At 45.6% G+C, this 18,986-nt stretch overlaps 1 protein-coding gene across 1 annotated transcript in view; it reads left to right on the top strand.

The window, feature by feature from the left end:
* Nucleotides 1-740: 740 nt before the first annotated feature.
* Nucleotides 741-18,986, top strand: part of LOC126474839 (gamma-aminobutyric acid receptor alpha-like) — a 274,065-nt gene continuing 255,819 nt past the window's right edge. Inside the window, exons 1-2 of the mRNA XM_050102317.1 lie at nucleotides 741-748; nucleotides 1,568-1,680. Of these exons, the coding sequence (XP_049958274.1) occupies nucleotides 741-748; nucleotides 1,568-1,680 (121 nt within the window). The remainder of the gene's footprint in view (nucleotides 749-1,567; nucleotides 1,681-18,986) is intronic.

Below are 18,986 nucleotides of genomic sequence, written 5' to 3'. Positions count from 1 at the left end.
TCAAATCTGACGTCATTCTGAACAGTGTTTCTCTTCCTAAAGTGTTATTATATTGGAATTTTTATTATGCTTACGCTGTGAATCATGTAAGACATAGTAATACCCTTTTTATTGCGTGCAGCGGTTCCAGATATCGAATCGAAACTTTTTTTAGTTGATTGTACGCTAAGGGACCCGTACTTTTGCTATGTTATAAGGAGTCGTAATGCTTGCATCGGTCGAATAGTATTAAAAATCTAAACTCCGCCAGAACAGGCCCAACGACACCGATCGGTCGCCGTGTCATCCTCAGCGCATAGACGTCACTGGATGCGCATATGGAGAGGCAGGAGGTCAGCACACCACAGTCCCTTCCGTCCGTCAGTTTACGAGACCGTAGCCGCTACTTCTGAATCAAGTCGGTTGTCAGTTTGCCTGACAAGGGCTGAGCGCAACCCGATTGCCAACAGCGCTCGGCAGGCCGGATGGTCATCCATCCAAGTGCTAGCCAACCCGACAGCGGCAATCTGATGGGAACCACTGCGGCACGGCCGTTGGCGTCGAAAGGTATTGTTTTAAATAAACGGCATCCGAAATCGCTTGAAGATACGAGTACAGTGGTACAATTCTTGATAATATTGAGCTCGTAACTCGTTCCAAATGAATGCTAAATATCGTTTAGAATTGAAAGACGCGTTGGCCGGAATCGGCTATTGCGTTGTAAACACGGTCATGCCAGGTCTACTCTGCGGAACTGTGACATGTGTCGGCAGGTCTTTTCTGCTTCAACTGATTTTCAAAGCAAAATTTTACGTGCCTGTTCGATAGAGCAGTACCAAATTAGTCTAACCCGATATTCGTTTTATAGATAGGGCTTAAGCATTAACAAGGGCGGTAAAACACGAAGAATAACCAGTATTCCTGTAGTGACTGACCAGCGCTGCAGTGTGGCGGTAGCAGATTGGTTCAAATGGCTCTGAGCACTATGGGACTTAACTTCTCAGGTCATCAGTCCCCTAGACCTCAGAACTACCTAAACCTAACTAACCTAAGGACATCACACACATCCATACCCGAGGCAGGATTCGAACCTGCGACCGTAGCGGTCACGCGGTTCCAGACTGTAGTGCCTAGAACCGTTCGGTCACGCCGGCCGGTGGCGGTAGCAGGCAGCGTGGAGCAGAGACGTGCATTAGACGGGCAAGTTGTACTTTCCTTGCTGTCCCTGTTAGAACATATCGCCAAACAGAATATCACACAAGACAATTTGGGGACAGTTATATCCAAACGGCGTGTAAAATTCCCCTTTAAAAATATTTTCTTTCTAATAGAAATAGAAATGACGCTTTCCCTCGACTATAGGCATCGCATGAAAGACGTGATGAGTGATATTTCCTAGGGTTGACTCCAGCTGCACACTGAGTGAACTAAGATCAGAGAAAACACGCCTGACGTCTCTTGGGAGGGACACACGATATATAACCCTGCGCGTAATTTACAACTGAGCAGCTTATGCTTGCAGTTACGTTGTACAACGTGTGACGTCAGAGTGCACGTGTGAGCTGGACCGTTATGCCCTCTGTTGCAGGCAGGAGCTGGCGAGGTCCGCCGGCGCGCAGTGGAACAACCACCGCAACATCTCGGAGCTGCTGGACAACCTGCTCAGCGGGTACGACAACAGCGTTAGGCCAGACTTCGGCGGTGAGTGCCTCACCTGATGATTTGTTACCACCTAGCCACGCTATCTTCTTCTCCTGCCATCTTATTATCCAGGCTTTCAATCTTTCACGTGCTAATATCTTATTATTCAACATCATCACTTTAACCTCGTAAATTATTATCAACTAGCCATGTCATTTAACCTAGTGATTTCTTATTATATATACTTTACATTTTCATCCACTACAGTCCACGACAGTGTTAATGGCGTGTCGCCACGCCGCGCAGCTTACAAGAGGTGCTGCGTTGTCAACTCGGCGCTGGGTGAATTGACGGCAGCTATGCTACGGACAGCTGCTTTAGCCGATGTTTGCCCTGTCTCGCTACTGGAAGGTTCATGGTGCTCTACTCCCCGTTCCGTGATAAATTTATTAAATGTACTGCGACACACACGTAACAGAATGGAATGTCTATTCAATCTTTCACAGTCATAACTACATTACGAAATAGTGATACACACTCTCTCACAGCAGAATGGATTCTCTGATAAATTGCACCTTACAGAAAGATTACGCCTTCCATTCCTCTTGCTTTATAAATAAAAAGACTAAAAAGACGAAAGAATCAAATCAAATTTGAAATACCCCCCCCCCCCCCCCAGTCCCCAGGACGAACAGCATTTTAATCTACATTACATCGTAGACAGAGAGAGAAGTAAGATAAACAAATTAGTTTGAATGGCCATTAACCGCAGCAAGTATATAAATAATGATTTTTGAAGTAAACGCCTCTTCTAGCTGAAATCTGTTTTATTAATCCAGATGAGTTCCACATTTTATTTTAAGGCATTACCAGTGGATATCATCTGAAATAGCACACTGTGGCTATATGCCGTCATTGTAGATTTAAGAACAGTTCACCCCCTTATTTTTGCATATGATCGTAAGTAATAATTTATTTATGCAAAAATAAGGGTGTAAACTGTTTTCAAATCTACATTAACGGCATATAATAGCTACAGTGAGATGACATCCACCGATGATGCCTTAAAATAAAATAAAAAGAAGTAAAAAAGAATTGTCATTACAGAATAGATATTCCACTGAACTACTTTCTACGGCACCGACAGCTTGAGAAGAAAGTAAATGTTCACGATAATTACAGAGTAAGTTCACGTTCCATTCACGTACCTTTTTACGCAGAGCTTTCATTGTCGCTGCCTTCGGGACTGGAGTGGCTAGATGTGGGAGCTAGACTGACGATTAACGAATCCATTATTTCGTCTGTGACAACTTCATTTTGGTAATCTTCTTCTTGCAGTTTGTCAGTGTGACGAACGCAAGCTTCCCAATGAGCAACGGTGGTTTTCTCTATTGCTTCATGGGTGAGTCCTTCAGTGTCGGCTACTTTAAATGTAATGCTTTTGTCCGCCACGTATTTCTTCACCTGTGCCCACACCAGTTCAATGGGGTTATAATGGCAGTGATGAGGAGGTACTCGTATCACTCTGTGTCCATGTTTCTTAGCTATGGAGTCAATTTCGTAGTTTTTAACGCTGGTCTTTGACATCTTCACCAGTTCCAGAAGCTCTGCTCTTGTTTGTGTTTCACTGTGCGTTACATTACTATTTCGCAACCAAGAAACAGTATTACTTTTCCTTGTGCTTGTAGTGGGAGGCCTGTTGAGAAGAACAGAGTGATAGCTTGCATTGTCCATAACAATGACAGAGTCTGGATGCAAATAAAGCAACAGCTGATTCTGAAACCATTCCCGAAATGTTTCTCCATTCATTTCGGTATGGTAGTGAGATGTGGTTTTCGATTTGAAAATAAGTTTACTTTCAGGCTCAAACCTCGTAGCAGCAGAACCAGCGTGACATATTATAAGACGCCCTCCTTTTCCCACTGGAACTTTCAAACCGCCTTGTCCATCTGTTGTTTGCCAAATAAAATTTCTAGTATGGTTTCGATTTACCCAAGTCTGATCCAAGTAATAGACAGTTGACGTTCCTTTTGATCTGATGTCATGTATTTTTCTTAGAAACGTAATCCTAGGAGCAGCAATACCATTACGCTCCATTAAAAATTTGGGCCCAACATTGAACTTTACGTATTTAAATCCGATGTTCTTCAACATTCTTTGCATTGATATTGCACTTCCATCAAACCCAGTAGCTTCGTGCATAACAGTGCACAATTTCGCTGCTATGGGGAACTCGCCTCTTTCATTAAATTCGAAATCCTTTTGATCGAATTCGTCGATTCCTGTTACCCTTCTTGGAACGCTATTTTTATTCCCTGGAGAACGAAAAACCACATTGCCAACTGCCTCCTCTAACAGCTTCGCCTCCTGTATAACTCACCTGACAGTTGGTACTCCAATATCGCCACAGGCCGCTGCAGTGCGTTCCTGCACCTTGGTAACCTCGCAGGTCGGCTCGCCTGAAACTGCCTCACGCTTGAAGAGAGTATATTCTAAATATAAGGTCTCTTGCCTCTTTGTGAAACAAGGCGACGTTTAGGTGTTTCAGCAAGTACGAAAAAACTCAGAGAAGACCCAGTATACAACAGAAATCGGCCAACCGCACTTTTCTGCACGTAAAACACGGTAGAACTCTGCAATATGACGGAGCTTCAGACAACACGAGGCGCGGAAACCGAATGAGCACTCATTGGCCAGCTGCGCAGCTGTCTGCTGTGCATCGTTGGCCGAGAGGCCATCAACGATGTCGCGAAGTATAATTTCTTGTATTGTACCATTATTAAGTTGAGCAGAGGACTTTTTTGTGAAACGTCTTACTACTTTCACCTGTTAATTTATTCTCATCTAACATTTTCACCTTCATATACTAATGGTCCATAATCTATCGCAATTACCATTGCGTCCAAAGATCTTGTTATCAAGCCTCCATATCTTCACAAAACAATTTCTCTACATCTAGTATTAATAACTTCACCAGATGGTATATTAACAAAAGGTTTTACTACCTTCACCTGTTAATTTATTTCGCCTGTTTTGGTCTCATTCATCTGTTAACGTCTTAGAATGTAGCGTTATTACCTTAAAGTCCTAAATTATTGCTGTGTTGCCTTTTCATTTCACCCAATAAATTCTTACTGTCTAGATTTGTGTCTTTTATCTGGTAATCTTCATCACCTTCACCTGCTTATTTCCTGTTAGCGTGTCCTATGGCATTCAGTTGCTAACTTGTTGTCGTTTATTTTTGTCTTCTACTGGTTATATTTTATAACTCACCAGAAATGTATCAGGTGTTGAGTGGTACTTTAGATAGGTGAATCAATCAGTGAAATCAATGTGAAGTGAACTAGAAATTAGAAAATAAATGGAAAACTTAATTTAGTTTGGAAGAATTGCACACTGGCAAACAGCAGGCAGAGCAGCGGTGGCAACGGCTGGCGCTTACATGTCAGCACATTCAGCAGAAGCCATCGTCCTCCCCACATAAGCAGAAGCTGTCGATTCAGGCGTCAGGGCATCGCCCGACCGGCTCACGTGTTTCTCAGTTGTCACATGTGATCAAAGGCCCTCGCCTACATTCCAAGAACCATTAACAAACGTTAAGAAGGTTCTTCGAGAAGCTTTTCAACGTGACAGAAGAGGCAATGACCGTAAAGTCGTTCACCTCCAGTGAACTGAAGTAAATAAATATGTGAGACACAGTGGGCCCGACAGTAGGAGTTTTCAGTTCAGTTTTGGTTCGAGTTCAGTTCCAGTCGGTGCTGAAGACCATCATGCACGAAGAGACTACATTGTACACATAAGCACCAAGTCCGCCGCTATAATGGAATAGCAAGTAGCAGCCTTGCCGCCTGAAGACAGAAGTTAGAATGTATTTGAAGACTGATTTTTACGTACCCGGGTGACTCGTGAGGATGGCAAGGGGACGGCCTCACATCAGCAGTCACCTGTGAGCTGGTGATGAAGGTCTGACAGCCAGAGGCTGGCAAGATGGAGTCCATTGTTTGAGTCCCGGACACTGGCCTTCCCCCGCCGCGCCGCTCTGCTGGCCGATGCACAACAGTGATACACGCGGCCGCTTAGAAAAGAGAAACACTGGGACGCCGCATCCAAGGTATCACCACCCGATTCACGACTTCATTCTCAATAATTAAATGGGCCACCTCATGATGCGCATCTCCAGTCATCTGGGCGAAACAGCGACATGAGATACACACTGCCTGGCGTAATCAGACGCCGCCGCCCATGCAGCAGAAGGCTTCGGAAACGACACAGCTGCCGCTCTCCGAGCCAGAACAATCCAGTAAGGAAACCATTGTACAAATCTTTCATTAAAAGATATCTTATGTAAAAATGCTGTTTCATTCTACCTTATACTCGAGACAAGGAAGAACCGACCGTGCCCACATGTTGTTAAAAGAGAAAAAGTAATTTCTTTAGTGTTTTTCACCCTGACATAATGCTTTACAATGAAATGCCATTTGCAATAATGCTCATCCTGACAATCAACTAGCATCAAAAGAGGTTATCCAGCTACACAGGGAAAAGGAGATGTGTGTACGGTTACTGTATCGACATAAGATCCGATGATCTGCCACGTTGATTGCTCTACGAAAGGCAGGAAAAGTACTTTTACAGACTTTTAAGGAATTTGTCGTGCCGTTACCTTCAGTCTCGCAATGAGAGGATTTCTGTGAAGGCCTGTCAGAGGTGCCACATTCATTTAATAATTTGCAAGTTATGCAACTCTGTTGGCTGGTTTATTTGGAGAGAGGCGACCAAACAGCGAGGTCTTCAGTCCCAAGGATGGTGAAGGAAGTCAGCCAGGCCCTTTCAAGAGAACCATCCCGGCATGCTACTCAGTAGAGTTTGACAATCACGACATGGAGGCAACGCACATTGAAGATGGATAATTTGTGCACAAACAGTGCGATGTAGTGCAGCTCATAGAAGTGTCTATGATTTTTGCTTAACAGTTTACAAACACAGGAATGACACAGCCAACCAGCTGCAAATAACTGTTGGGTACATTGACCTAGCTTTCGATACCTCTAAGGATGTCACCATCAGAAAGAAATTCCGAGAAACCATAAAATTACTTTGGGAGAAGGCAATGGTCAGAGTTTAGAGCAGAGCATGACTATTGCTTTCTCGCAATGTAAGTTTGTTTTCTCAAAATTTCATTCTGATGGCATCCTCAGATGTATCGAAATCTAGGTCAATGTACTAAACAGTCATTTTGAACCGGTTGGCCGTGTGATTCCTATGTTTGAAAATTGTATAGGGTTGCTGAGAAACAGCCATGTTTAGATCTCCTTAACAATTTATCTTATTGTAGTCCAGCCTCAGATTTATTCACGACAACCTATGTTACATCAAGTCGATGAGTAACCTGGCAGGCGTCATTGTTCGGAAATTGGAACGGTTAGGCCCGCGTAATTCTTGCTGTAAAATATTGCGTCCAGCAGAAAAATGATCGGATGAAGAACCTGGCGGAGGGGTTGGGAGCGGAACACTAAAAGTGTCCCGTCTTTGGTCTCCGAATAATCCGCATTTAACTTCTCCTGTTTCTCCCTCAAATGTACCAGGCGTCTATCGTAAGAGTCGTCAGGCGCATGTTCCAAAAATGGTTCAAATGGCTCTGAGCACTATGGGACTTAACATCTGTGGTCATCAGTCCCCTAGAACTTAGAACTACTTAAACCTAACTAACCTAAGGACATCACACACATCCATGCCCGAGGCAGGATTCGAACCTGCGACCGTAGCAGTCGTGCGGCTCCGGACTGAGCGCCGAGAGGCGCATGTTCTCTATTGTTTCGGCACATATTTCAATTTTTTTTCTTTTTTTGCATTGTGTAGCTATAGTCAGCCCGGACAAATAGCGCTCATCACACCTTTCTTGCGACGCCCGTTGCCTACGGTGGTTTGTTTCCCGTTGCAGACAGATTTTAAAGCAGAATTTTATGTGCTAATTCGATAGGGCGGCCCCATATTATTCTTGTCTTACCGACGTGTATTAACAGGGACAGTAAAAGCACGAAGAACAGTCACCTCTCAAGCAGCGACTCAGCCCACGTGGTTGGCGGTAGCAGTCGGCGCGGACCAGGGCAGTACGCTCGCTGCTGGGCTACTTGTTTTCCATCGCGTCTTACTGTGCCTATCAGTACATATCGGCAAAAAAATATCGGACTACAATAATCTGGGACCGTCCTATCGATTGCGCACAAGAAATTCCGCTATTTGTTTGGACTGACTCCATCTACACACTGCAAAAACGAAATTACAAACATCTGATGAATCAACAGAGAAAATACGCCTGATGACTCTTGGAAGAGACACCCTGTATTTAAATAGCAAAGTAAATTGAATAAATGAAAAAGACACAAGGTCGTGGTTCGGATTAATAAGGGACTCAACAAAATGGATAGATATAACTAATATTTATTCAGAAAACAGTTCATAGATTATCCAATTTACATATGCTCAGCTTTAACGAGAGTATGACAATAGGTACGTACTGGGATGTCTGCCCCACATTCCCCCAACTCAAAAACTCCAACAAAATAGAAGAAAAAACTTGTGAAAATCAAAGAAATTGCCACTAAAAAGACGTTTCGAAAGGTAAGCGTGAACCGTCATGACCGATAATTACCGAAGGGAAAACAAAGAACTTTCCCTATTTGTCATCTCTTCCACAATTGTTTCTGCCCCACTTTTTCACCAACTCATCAAAATAGTGCAATTCAAGTAAAATTCAAGAAAAAATTAAAGAAAAATCAGCATAAGAACAAGATCTTTAACAGAAATGATGAAATAACCATGTCAATGAAGGAAGAATATTCAATTTTTTTAACAATTTTTATCTTAATTCCAACTTGGAACTTCATTATCATCATTATTGGCTGCTTTTATTTTTCTGTTCAACTGATGTCCAAAAGTAAGGCAACAAATTGAAATTTCCCAGGGTTGCCTTTATTTTGCCACAAAACAGTACAAACCGGTGATACTAAAATAGAAACAACGTAAAGAAAACAGAAGGTCAACAACTGCAACATGCAGTACATTACGCGACAATGTTCTTCGTTTTCTTTCAGCTTAGATCTCCATACACTTTCCGACAGCTATTTAATGTGCTCGATATGGGGTGTGACCACCTCTGGCAGCAAACAGGCCTGACAACCACGGAACTTGCTGTGAGTGACATGTACCAATGTTGTTTGTCACGTTAAGGTAATAATGCCCATTCACCTTGCACAGCTGCTCGCTAGTCTGGATGGTGATGCACCCGTCTCCCTAGTGCATCTCAGGTATGGGATTCAAATCGGGAGAGCGAGCAGGCCACGCGATGCGTGCAATATCTTTAGATTCCCCCCCCCCCCCCAAAAAAAAATTATCAACCACCCTTGCTGTCCCCCCTGTGGGTCCGGGGGTTAGAATAGGCCCAAGGTCTTCCTGCCTGTCGTAAGAGGCGACTAAAAGGAGTCCATCCCCCTCAAGGGGGTAGTTAGTGCCTGCGTCCGGAGACGGACGGTCCCACGACCTATATTTGTGGTCTTTTTGGTTTTTCACTTCTCGTTTCTTCCTTCTTTGGTTGGTTCCTTTCTTTGTTCTTCTCCGTCTCACTGTCTTCCTTACTCTTTCCCTTGCCTTCTTCTCCTTGCCTTCTTCTCCTTGTCTTCTTCTCCTTGCCTTCTCTGGTCTCCGCCTTGGCGTTTGAGACAGTCTGTCCTCTCTCTCCCTCTCTCTCTTCTTTTACTTCTGCTTCTTCCTTCCTCCCTGTGCGCGCCTGAAGGCCGACCCACGCGTTCGCACGCGTAGCCGGTGACGGGGTAATGCGTAATTCCCCGCCCTGGGTAGACAAGTAAGGCACGCACGTACCCCCTGGTAAAGGCCAGGCCCAGGGAGGGTTGATTGCCTGAGCTGATACCTTCTGACCATGCCGATTGGTCCCTCCGTCTGTTTCTCGGGAGGTGTGACCTGAGGTGTAAACATTCACCTAAGGCATGAGTGCCCTCTGAGAGGGTCCCCATAAGGAAGGAGCGCGTCATCGGAGACGCTGGCAATCGTGGGGGATTCCTCCGCAATGGATTTCTCTTCTTCTCTATCGGCTTCTGCCCACAAACGGAAACATGACCAGCCACCAGTGACAAAAGTACTATCGCCTTCCCCACAGTTCCTCGTCGTTTCTCGATCTGAGGACGGAAAAGATTTTCCCTCTGTCAACCCATTCGTTATCCAGAAGGGCGTAGATGTCATAGCCGGTACTGTTAAGTCTTGTACAAGGTTGCGTGATGGTACCTTGTTACTAGAAACTGAGAGCGCCTTTCAGGCACAGAAACTGCTTCGAGCCACACTCCTGTACACGTTCCCTGTCCGGGTGGAGGCTCACCGAACTTTGAATTCGTCTCGTGGTGTGGTCTATACTAGATCCCTCGACGGACTGACAGACGAGGAGATTGTCTTTCCTCGCTGAGCAGGGCGTGACGGCTGTCCATAGGGTCACGAAAAAGGTCAAAAATGACCTTGTACCGACCCGGACACTTTTCTTGACCTTTGATAGTGTTCAGCTGCCATCGCGCATCAAAGCGGACTACGAGGTTATTTCTGTTCGCCCCTATGTCCCGACACCTACGCGCTGCTACCAGTGTCAGCGTTTTAATCATACTCGCCAGTCTTGTTCCAATGCGGCTAAATGTGTCACTTGTGGCAGGGATGCCCATGAGGGTGACTGTCCACCTCCGTCTCCTCGTTGTGTGAACTGTCAGGGTGACCATGCAGCATCCTCCCGCGACTGTCCCGTCTATAAGGAAGAACGCTGTATCCAAGAAATTCGGGTCAAAGAGAAAGTGTCCACCTCGGCTGCTCGCAAGCTATTGGCTAGTAGGAAGCCCACGCTGCTCCCAGCGGGGAAATACAGTACTGTCCTCGCCTCTCCTCGGACTACCAGGGAGGTGGCAACCCAGACCTGCGATCTGACCTTCAGCACCACGGTCGTCCGTTCGGCCAGTGCTAAGATCGCGCAGTCGACGTCTCCTCTTCCTCCCATCACCCCACAGACACCAGCCCCTTCATCATCTTCTGCTAAGACGAAGACCCAGAAGTCAGATGCACGGGCCTTCAAGAAGGAACCGTCCCGTGCAGACTTCCTACGTACCTCGACCTCCCAGCCATCGACCGCTACTTCCACCAAACGACCTTCCAAGAAGGCTCATAGGAAGCACAGTTCTCCTTCTCCGCCACGGCGCATTTCTTCTCCTGCGCCACCCAGCGGTTGCCGCCCCAGGCCGTCATCCGTTTCACCTGGCCGCACCGCTGGTAGCCGACCATCTGACCGTTCACCGGCGGAGGAAGCTCCCCCTCCCGGCCATCTTACCAAGATGGCCGGTGAACCTATAGAACCAATGGACGATGACTGCCCGCCTACTGATAGCGGCGGCAGTGCTCGCTCGAAGCCAGGCCCTCAGCGGCCTTCGAGGTGACCCCTTCTTTCATCTTCCGTTTTATTTTTTATTTTTTATTTTATTTATTTATTGTTCCGTGGGACCACATTTACGAGAAGTCTCCATGGTCATGGAACGAGTCAATACATGAAATTATAACACGATTGTAGAAACAGATAAAATGAAATATAAGAAACATATTCAGGCGACAAGTCGTTAGTTTAAATAAAGAAAATCAAGAATGTAACACTGGAATTTGCTTAATTTTTTAGCTCTTCCAGGAGCTCCTCGACAGAATAGAAGGAGTGAGCCATGAGGAAACTCTTCAGTTTAGACTTAAAAGTGTTTGGGCTACTGCTAAGATTTTTGAGTTCTTGTGGTAGCTTATTGAAAATGGATGCAGCAGAATACTGCACTCCTTTCTGCACAAGAGTCAAGGAAGTGCACTCCACATGCAGATTTGATTTCTGCCTAGTATTAACTGAGTGAAAGCTGCTAACTCTTGGGAATAAGCTAATATTGCTAACAACAAACGACATTAAAGAAAATACATACTGTGAGGGCAATGTCAAAATTCCCAGACTATTGAATAAGGGTCGACAAGAGGTTTTCGAACTTACACCATACATAGCTCGAACAGCCCGTTTTCGAGCCAAAAATACCCTTTTTGAATCAGAAGAATTACCCCAAAAATAATACCATATGACATAAGCGTATCAAAATATGCGAAGTATACTACACTCCTGGAAATTGAAATATGAACACCGTGAATTCATTGTCCCAGGAAGGGGAAACTTTATTGACACATTCCTGGGGTCAGATACATCACATGATCACACTGACAGAACCACAGGCACATAGACACAGGCAACAGAGCATGCACAATGTCGGCACTAGTACAGTGTATATCCACCTTTCGCAGCAATGCAGGCTGCTATTCTCCCATGGAGACGATCGTAGAGATGCTGGATGTAGTCCTGTGGAACGGCTTGCCATGCCATTTCCACCTGGCGCCTCAGTTGGACCAGCGTTCGTGCTGGACGTGCAGACCGCGTGAGACGACGCTTCATCCAGTCCCAAACATGCTCAATGGGGGACAGATCCGGAGATCTTGCTGGCCAGGGTGGTTGACTTACACCTTCTAGAGCACGTTGGGTGGCACGGGATCCATGCGGACGTGCATTGTCCTGTTGGAACAGCAAGTTCCCTTGCCGGTCTAGGGATGGTAGAACGATGGGTTCGATGACGGTTTGGATGTACCGTGCACTATTCAGTGTCCCCTCGACGATCACCAGTGGTGTACGGCCAGTGTACGAGATCGCTCCCCACACCATGATGCCGGGTGTTGGCCCCGTGTGCCTCGGCCGTATGCAGTCCTGATTGTGGCGCTCACCTGCACGGCGCCAAACACGCATACGACCATCATTGGCACCAAGGCAGAAGCGACTCTCATCGCTGAAGACGACACGTCTCCATTCGTCCCTCCATTCACGCCTGTCGCGACACCACTGGAGGCGGGCTGCACGATGTTGGGGCGTGAGCGGAAGACGGCCTAACGGTGTGCGGGACCGTTTCCCAGCTTCATGCAGACGGTTGCGAATGGTCCTCGCCGATACCCCAGGAGCAACAGTGTCCCTAATTTGCTGGGAAGTGGCGGTGCGGTCCCCTACGGCACTGCGTAGGATCCTACGGTCTTGGCGTGCATCCGTGCGTCGCTGCGGTCCGGTCCCAGGTCGACGGGCACGTGCACCTTCCGCCGACCACTGGCGACAACATCGATGTACTGTGAAGACCTCACGCCGCACGTGTTGAGCAATTCGGCGGTACGTTCACCCGGCCTCCCGCATGCCCACTATACGCCCTCGCTCAAAATCCGTCAACTGCACACACGGTTCACGTCCACGCTGTCGCGGCATGCTACCAGTGTTAAAGACTGCGATGGAGCTCCGTATGCCACGGCAAACTAGCTGACACTGACGGCGGCGGTGCACAAATGCTGCGCAGCTAGCGCCATTCGACGGCCAACACCGCGGTTCCTGGTGTGTCCGCTGTGCCGTGCGTGTGATCACTGCTTGTACAGCCCTCTCGCAGTGTCCGGAGCAAGTATGGTGGGTCTGACACACCGGTGTCAATGTGTTCTTTTTTCCATTTCCAGGAGTGTACTTTTCGTGTTGAAATGTCACTTATTTCAGATACTGTTCTAATGGTAAATAAAGCGGCATTTAGTTTCTGAACAAGATCCTGAACATGGGCTTTCCACAACAGCTTACTATGTATCCGTACGCCTAAGAATTTGAACTGTTCCGTCTCGCTTATAACATGCCCATTCTGTGTGATTAAAATGTCAGTTCTTGTTGAATTGTGGGTTAGAAACTGTAAAAACTGAGTCTTACTGTGATTTAGCATCAAATTATTTTCCACAAGCCACGAACTTATATCATGAACTACATTATTTGATAATGTTTCAATATTACACACAAGATCCTTCACTACCAAGGTGGTGTCATCAGCAAACAGAAATATTTTTGAATCACCTGTAATACTAGAAGGCATATCATTTACATAAATAAGAAACACCAGTGGCCCCAGCACCGACCCTTGGGGAACGCCCCATTTAACAGTGCCCCATTGGGACTGAACATCATTACCACTCTCAATATTGCGGAGGATTACCTTCTGCTTTCAGTTCTTAAAGTAGGAGGCGAACCAATTGTAAGCTACTCCCCTTACTCCATAATGTTCCAACTTCTGCAGTAATATTTTGTGGTCAACACAGTCAAAAGCCTTCGTTAAATCAAAGAAAACACCTAACGTTCGCAACCTTTTATTTAATCCGTCCAAAACCTCACAGAGAAAAGAGACTATAGAATTTTCAGTTGTTAAGCCATTTCTAAAACCAAACTGTACATTTGACAGCAAATTATGTGAATTTAAATGCTGCAGTAACCTTGTATATACAACCCTCTCGATAACTTTAGCAAACACCGATGGCATAGAAATAGGTCTAAAATTGTCAACATTATCCCTGTCTCCCTTTTTATAAAGTGGCTTCACTACCGAGTACTTTAATCGGTCAGGAAACCGACCACTCCTAAAGGAAAAGTTACAGATATGGCTAAGTACTGAGCTAACATACGTGGAACAATACTTCAGTATTCTGCTAGATACCCCGTCATATCCATGAGAGTTCTTGGTCTTTAGTGATTTAATTATTAACTCAATCTCCCTCTTGTCAGTATCATGGAGGAGCATTTCAGGTAACAGTCTCGGAACACTTTTTTCTAAGAGCGCTATATGATTCCCTGTTGGGACTAGGTTTCTATTTAGTTCACCTGCTATATTCAGAAAGTGATTATTAAGTACTGTACATATTTGCGACTTATCAGTAACACGGACATCCCCACTACGCACTGATTCTATATTCTCGACCTGTCTCTGCAGACCAGCCACTTCCTTTACGACTGACCATATGGTTTTAATTTTATCCTGAGACTTAGCTATTCTATCTGCATACCACATACTTTTTGCCTTCCTAATAACTTTTTTAAGCACCTTACAATACTGTTTGTAATGGGCTGCTGCATTTAGATTTTGACTGTTTCTAACGTTTTGATATAATTGCCACTTTGTTCTACAAGATATTCTTATCCCTTTAGTCAGCCACCCAGGCTGCCTGTTTGTGCTAGTACCCTGTTTTGAACGTTCTAACGGAAAGCAACTTTCAAAGAGCACGATAAAAGTCTTGAGGAAAGCGTTATATTTATCGTCTACTGTATCAGCACTATAAACATCTTGCCACTCTTGTTCCTTGATAAGGTTTACAAAAGTCTGTACAGCAACTGGATCAGCTTTCCTAAAAAGTTGGTAACTATATTTAACATGTGTTGCAGCACAAAAATCTTTTAGACTTAAAATTTGTGCATCATGATCTGGAAGGCCATTCACCTTTTTGCTAACAGAATGCCCTTCTAATAATGACGAATGAACAAAAATATTGTCTATGGTTGTTCTACTGTTCCCTTGCACTCTCGTTGGAAAGAATACGGTTTGCATAAGATTATATGAATTAAGGAGGTCTACCAGCATCCTTTTCCTTGCACAATCACTTATACAATTAATATTGAAGTCACCACATATCACTAACTTTTTGTATTTCCTATAAAGTGAACCAAGAACCTCCTCTAGCTTTAGCAAAAATGTTGTGAAATCGGAGTCTGGGGATCTATAAATAACAACAGTAAGAAGTTTAGCTCCACTAAATTTAACCACACCTGCACAACATTCAAACACCTTTTCAGTGCAGTACTTTGGAACATCAGTTGACTCAAATGGGATACCGTTTTTCACATACATGGCTACTCCCCCACACCGCAAAGAGCTCCTAGAAAAGCTGCCAGCCAACCTGTATCCTGGTAAAGGAAGCCTCTGAATTATCTCCTTATTTAAGAAGTGTTCAGATATACCAATAATTTCAGAGTCAACATCTATAAGCAGTTCACTAACTTTATCTCTAATTCCTTGTATATTTTGATGAAATATACTAATTCCCTCATTAATCGGATACCCAAGCTTTGTAGAAAGTGGTTTCTTTGTTAGAGAGACTTCCCTTAAGCAGGAATACCTATCAGCTGACTTCAATCTAAAAAAGGTACAGCTCTAACACCCACAACTACCGGAATTTTCCCATGAGTGATCCCACCACCCCCACCTATGCTGTCACCTATAAGTTTTGCCAACCTCCCCTTCCCATACCTGTTCAGGTGCAGGCCATGTCTAGTGAAACCCGTCCTACTGATAGACTCCACCGACACCACTGAAATGTGACTCATGCCTTCTGTCATCAGCGCACCCCCAAGTCTCATGTTATTACGCCTGACGGCTGTATTAAGATGAGGCCGATCGTGACGCTGAAACAGTTCCACGAAATGCACATTCGTGTTGCCAGTCTGAGTGGCTATCTTTTCCAGGTCACCATCTATGTCATACTCCCCATCCCTATCAATACTGTTACCAGCCCCACCCACAATCCCTACCTGATCCTCTTTAGTAAAATCCCTACATAACCCCCCTATGTTAAAAGTCACCTGAGCCAATCCTGCATTAGGCTTCACAATGCTGGTGACCTGGTACTCACTCCCCAAAACTTCCTGCAACTGCTGGCCTACACCTCTACCATGAGAACTACCTAACAGCAGAACCTTCTTCTTTCTCTTCGACTTTGCAACTGTCCTAGCCACCGTAACTGCTGAGGTCTGCTGCATACTTCCTACATCTACAGCTACTAGAGATTCCTCTCCACTAGACTCTGACAGTTGGTCATATCTATTACAAACACCAATAGTAAAACTATCTGAAAATCTCCTTCTCCTAGCAGATCTCTTGCCAACAGCCAGCTCCCATTCCCCAACCCCCTTCTCCCTCCTCATCCTATCTAGCTCCTCCTGTGCGTTTTTCAACTGCACCTGAAGGGCACAGATCTTACGCTCCTGCTCCTCTATCAACTTACTTCGAATACTTCGAACAAGTCTCACACCGCAATCCACTACTCACGAACCTACGTCAAAGCCCACACTTCTCACTCCTGGTAAAATTTTGCAATTATTGAAACAAGAAAACAACTTTATCTAAGTTCCGCTACTACAATAAGAAGATGTTAAAAACTGACTACAATTATCACAAACTTGTTCTACAAGGGAAGTAACTACTATTATTGAGAGTATTAATCAACAACAAATGAGAATATAACAAAATACTAACACAGAAAGAAAATCAAACGTCTAATGACAGTAACGAACTGAAAGCAGTTCGCAAAAATTTCTTCTGAAGTTATTTCACCGGAAAACACCAAGAACACCGGTTGAAGACTACTAAAGTTCCTAAATAAACTACTATACACAAACAATTAATTAGTACTTAGCTTTCGATGCGCCGCTACAGCTGCAACTGGTCAGCGCGGAATGTAAACACGGGTAAGAGGTTAAGTTGCTCGATACGAAACACTCACAAGTATCAGGCCACAACACAAGAAATGCAGAGGTGAATGAAGAAACCACTAATAAGTCACTTATATAGTAAATATCACAAAAACAGTTAAAATATATATCTGAAACCTAAAAATAGATGAAAACTTAGAGAGCGATCTCACACGCAGTCACGCGCTTATGACGTCACACCAAAGACTCTTCTTACGATGGCACTTATTCACTGGAATATTCGCAGCATTCGCTCCAACCGAGAGGACTTGAAGTTGCTGCTCCGCTCGCACCGTCCGCTCGTCGTAGTCCTCCAGGAAACGAAGCTACGCCCATGCGATCAAATTGCCTTGGCACACTACACCTCTGTGCGTTTTGACCTACCCCCTGTGGTAGGTATCCCGGTTCATGGAGGGGTTATGTTGCTGGTCCGGGATGGTGTTTACTACGATCCCATCACGTTGCACACCGGCCTGCAGGCAGTTGCCATCCGCATTACTCTCCCCACTTTTACGTTTTCCATTTGTACCGTTTACACTCCATCGTCGTCTGCCGTTACCAGGGCAGACATGATGCACCTTATTGCTCAGCTACCTGCACCATTTTTGTTAACTGGAGACTTCAATGCCCACCATCCCCTTTGGGGCTCTCCAGCATCCTGCCCGAGGGGCTCCCTGTTAGCAGACCTTTTCAACCAGCTCAATCTTGTCTGCCTCAATACTGGCGCCCCTACTTTTCTTTCGGACACATCTCACACCTATTCCCATTTAGACCTCTCTATATGTACTCCCCAACGTGCACGCCGGTTTGAGTGGTATGCACTTTCTGATACATATTCGAGCGACCACTTCCCGCGTGTTATCCATCTCCTGCAGCATACCCCCTCTCCGTGCTCATCTAGTTGGACCATCTCCAAAGCAGACTGGGGGCTCTTCTCTTCCAGGGCTACCTTTCAGGATCAAACCTTCACAAGCTGCGATCGTCAGGTCGCACACCTCACGGAAGTCATTCTCGCTGCTGCTGAATATTCCATCCCTCACCCTACTTCTTCTCCACGTCGCGTACCGGTCCCCTGGTGGACCGCAGCATGTAGAGACGCTTTATGTGCTCGCCGACGTGCTTTACGCACCTTTAAACCGCCACCCTACAGTGGCGAATTGTATCCATTATAAACGATTACGTGCACAGTGTCGTCGTATTATTAAAGAAAGCAAGAAAGCCAGCTGGGCTGCTTTCACAAGCACCTTCAACAGTTTTACTCCTTCTTCTGTTGTCTGGGGTGGCCTGCCCCGGCTATCTGGCACTAAGGTCCACTCACCAGTTTCTGCCTTGGGCCGCTTTTTCGCAGAGGTTTCGAGCTCCGCTCATTACCACCCTGCCTTCCTCCCCCACAAACAGGCAGAGGAGGCTAGGCCACCTAACTTCCGCTCCTCGAATCGTGAAAGTTATAATGCCCCATTCACCATGCGGGAACTCGACAACGCACTTGGCCGATCACGGTCCTCCGCTCCAGGGCCTGATTCTATTCATATTCAGATGCTGAAGAACCTTTCTCCTGCGGGTAAAGGTTTTCTTCTTCGTACTTACAATCGCATCTGGATTGAGGGTCATGTTCCCGCATGCTGGCGCGAGTCTATTGTTGTCCCGATCCCTAAGCCGGGGAAGGACAAGCACTTGCCTTCCAGTTATCGACCCATCTCGCTTACCAGCTGTGTCTGTAAAGTGGTGGAGCGAATGGTTAACTCCCGTTTGGTTTCGCTGCTCGAGTCTCGACGCCTACTTACCAATGTACAATGTGGATCTCGTAGGCGCCGCTCTGCTGTTGACCATCTGGTTACCTTGTCGACCTTCATTATGAATAACTTCTCGCGGAAGCGCCCGACCGCGGCTGTGTTCTTTGATTTGGAGAAGGCTTACGACACCTGTTGGAGGGCGGGCATTCTCCGCACCATGC

The sequence above is a fragment of the Schistocerca serialis genome, chromosome 4, assembly GCF_023864345.2.
Source record: "Schistocerca serialis cubense isolate TAMUIC-IGC-003099 chromosome 4, iqSchSeri2.2, whole genome shotgun sequence".
Classification (NCBI taxonomy): domain Eukaryota; kingdom Metazoa; phylum Arthropoda; class Insecta; order Orthoptera; family Acrididae; genus Schistocerca; species Schistocerca serialis.
This window is presented reverse-complemented; position numbering and strand designations above follow the sequence as displayed.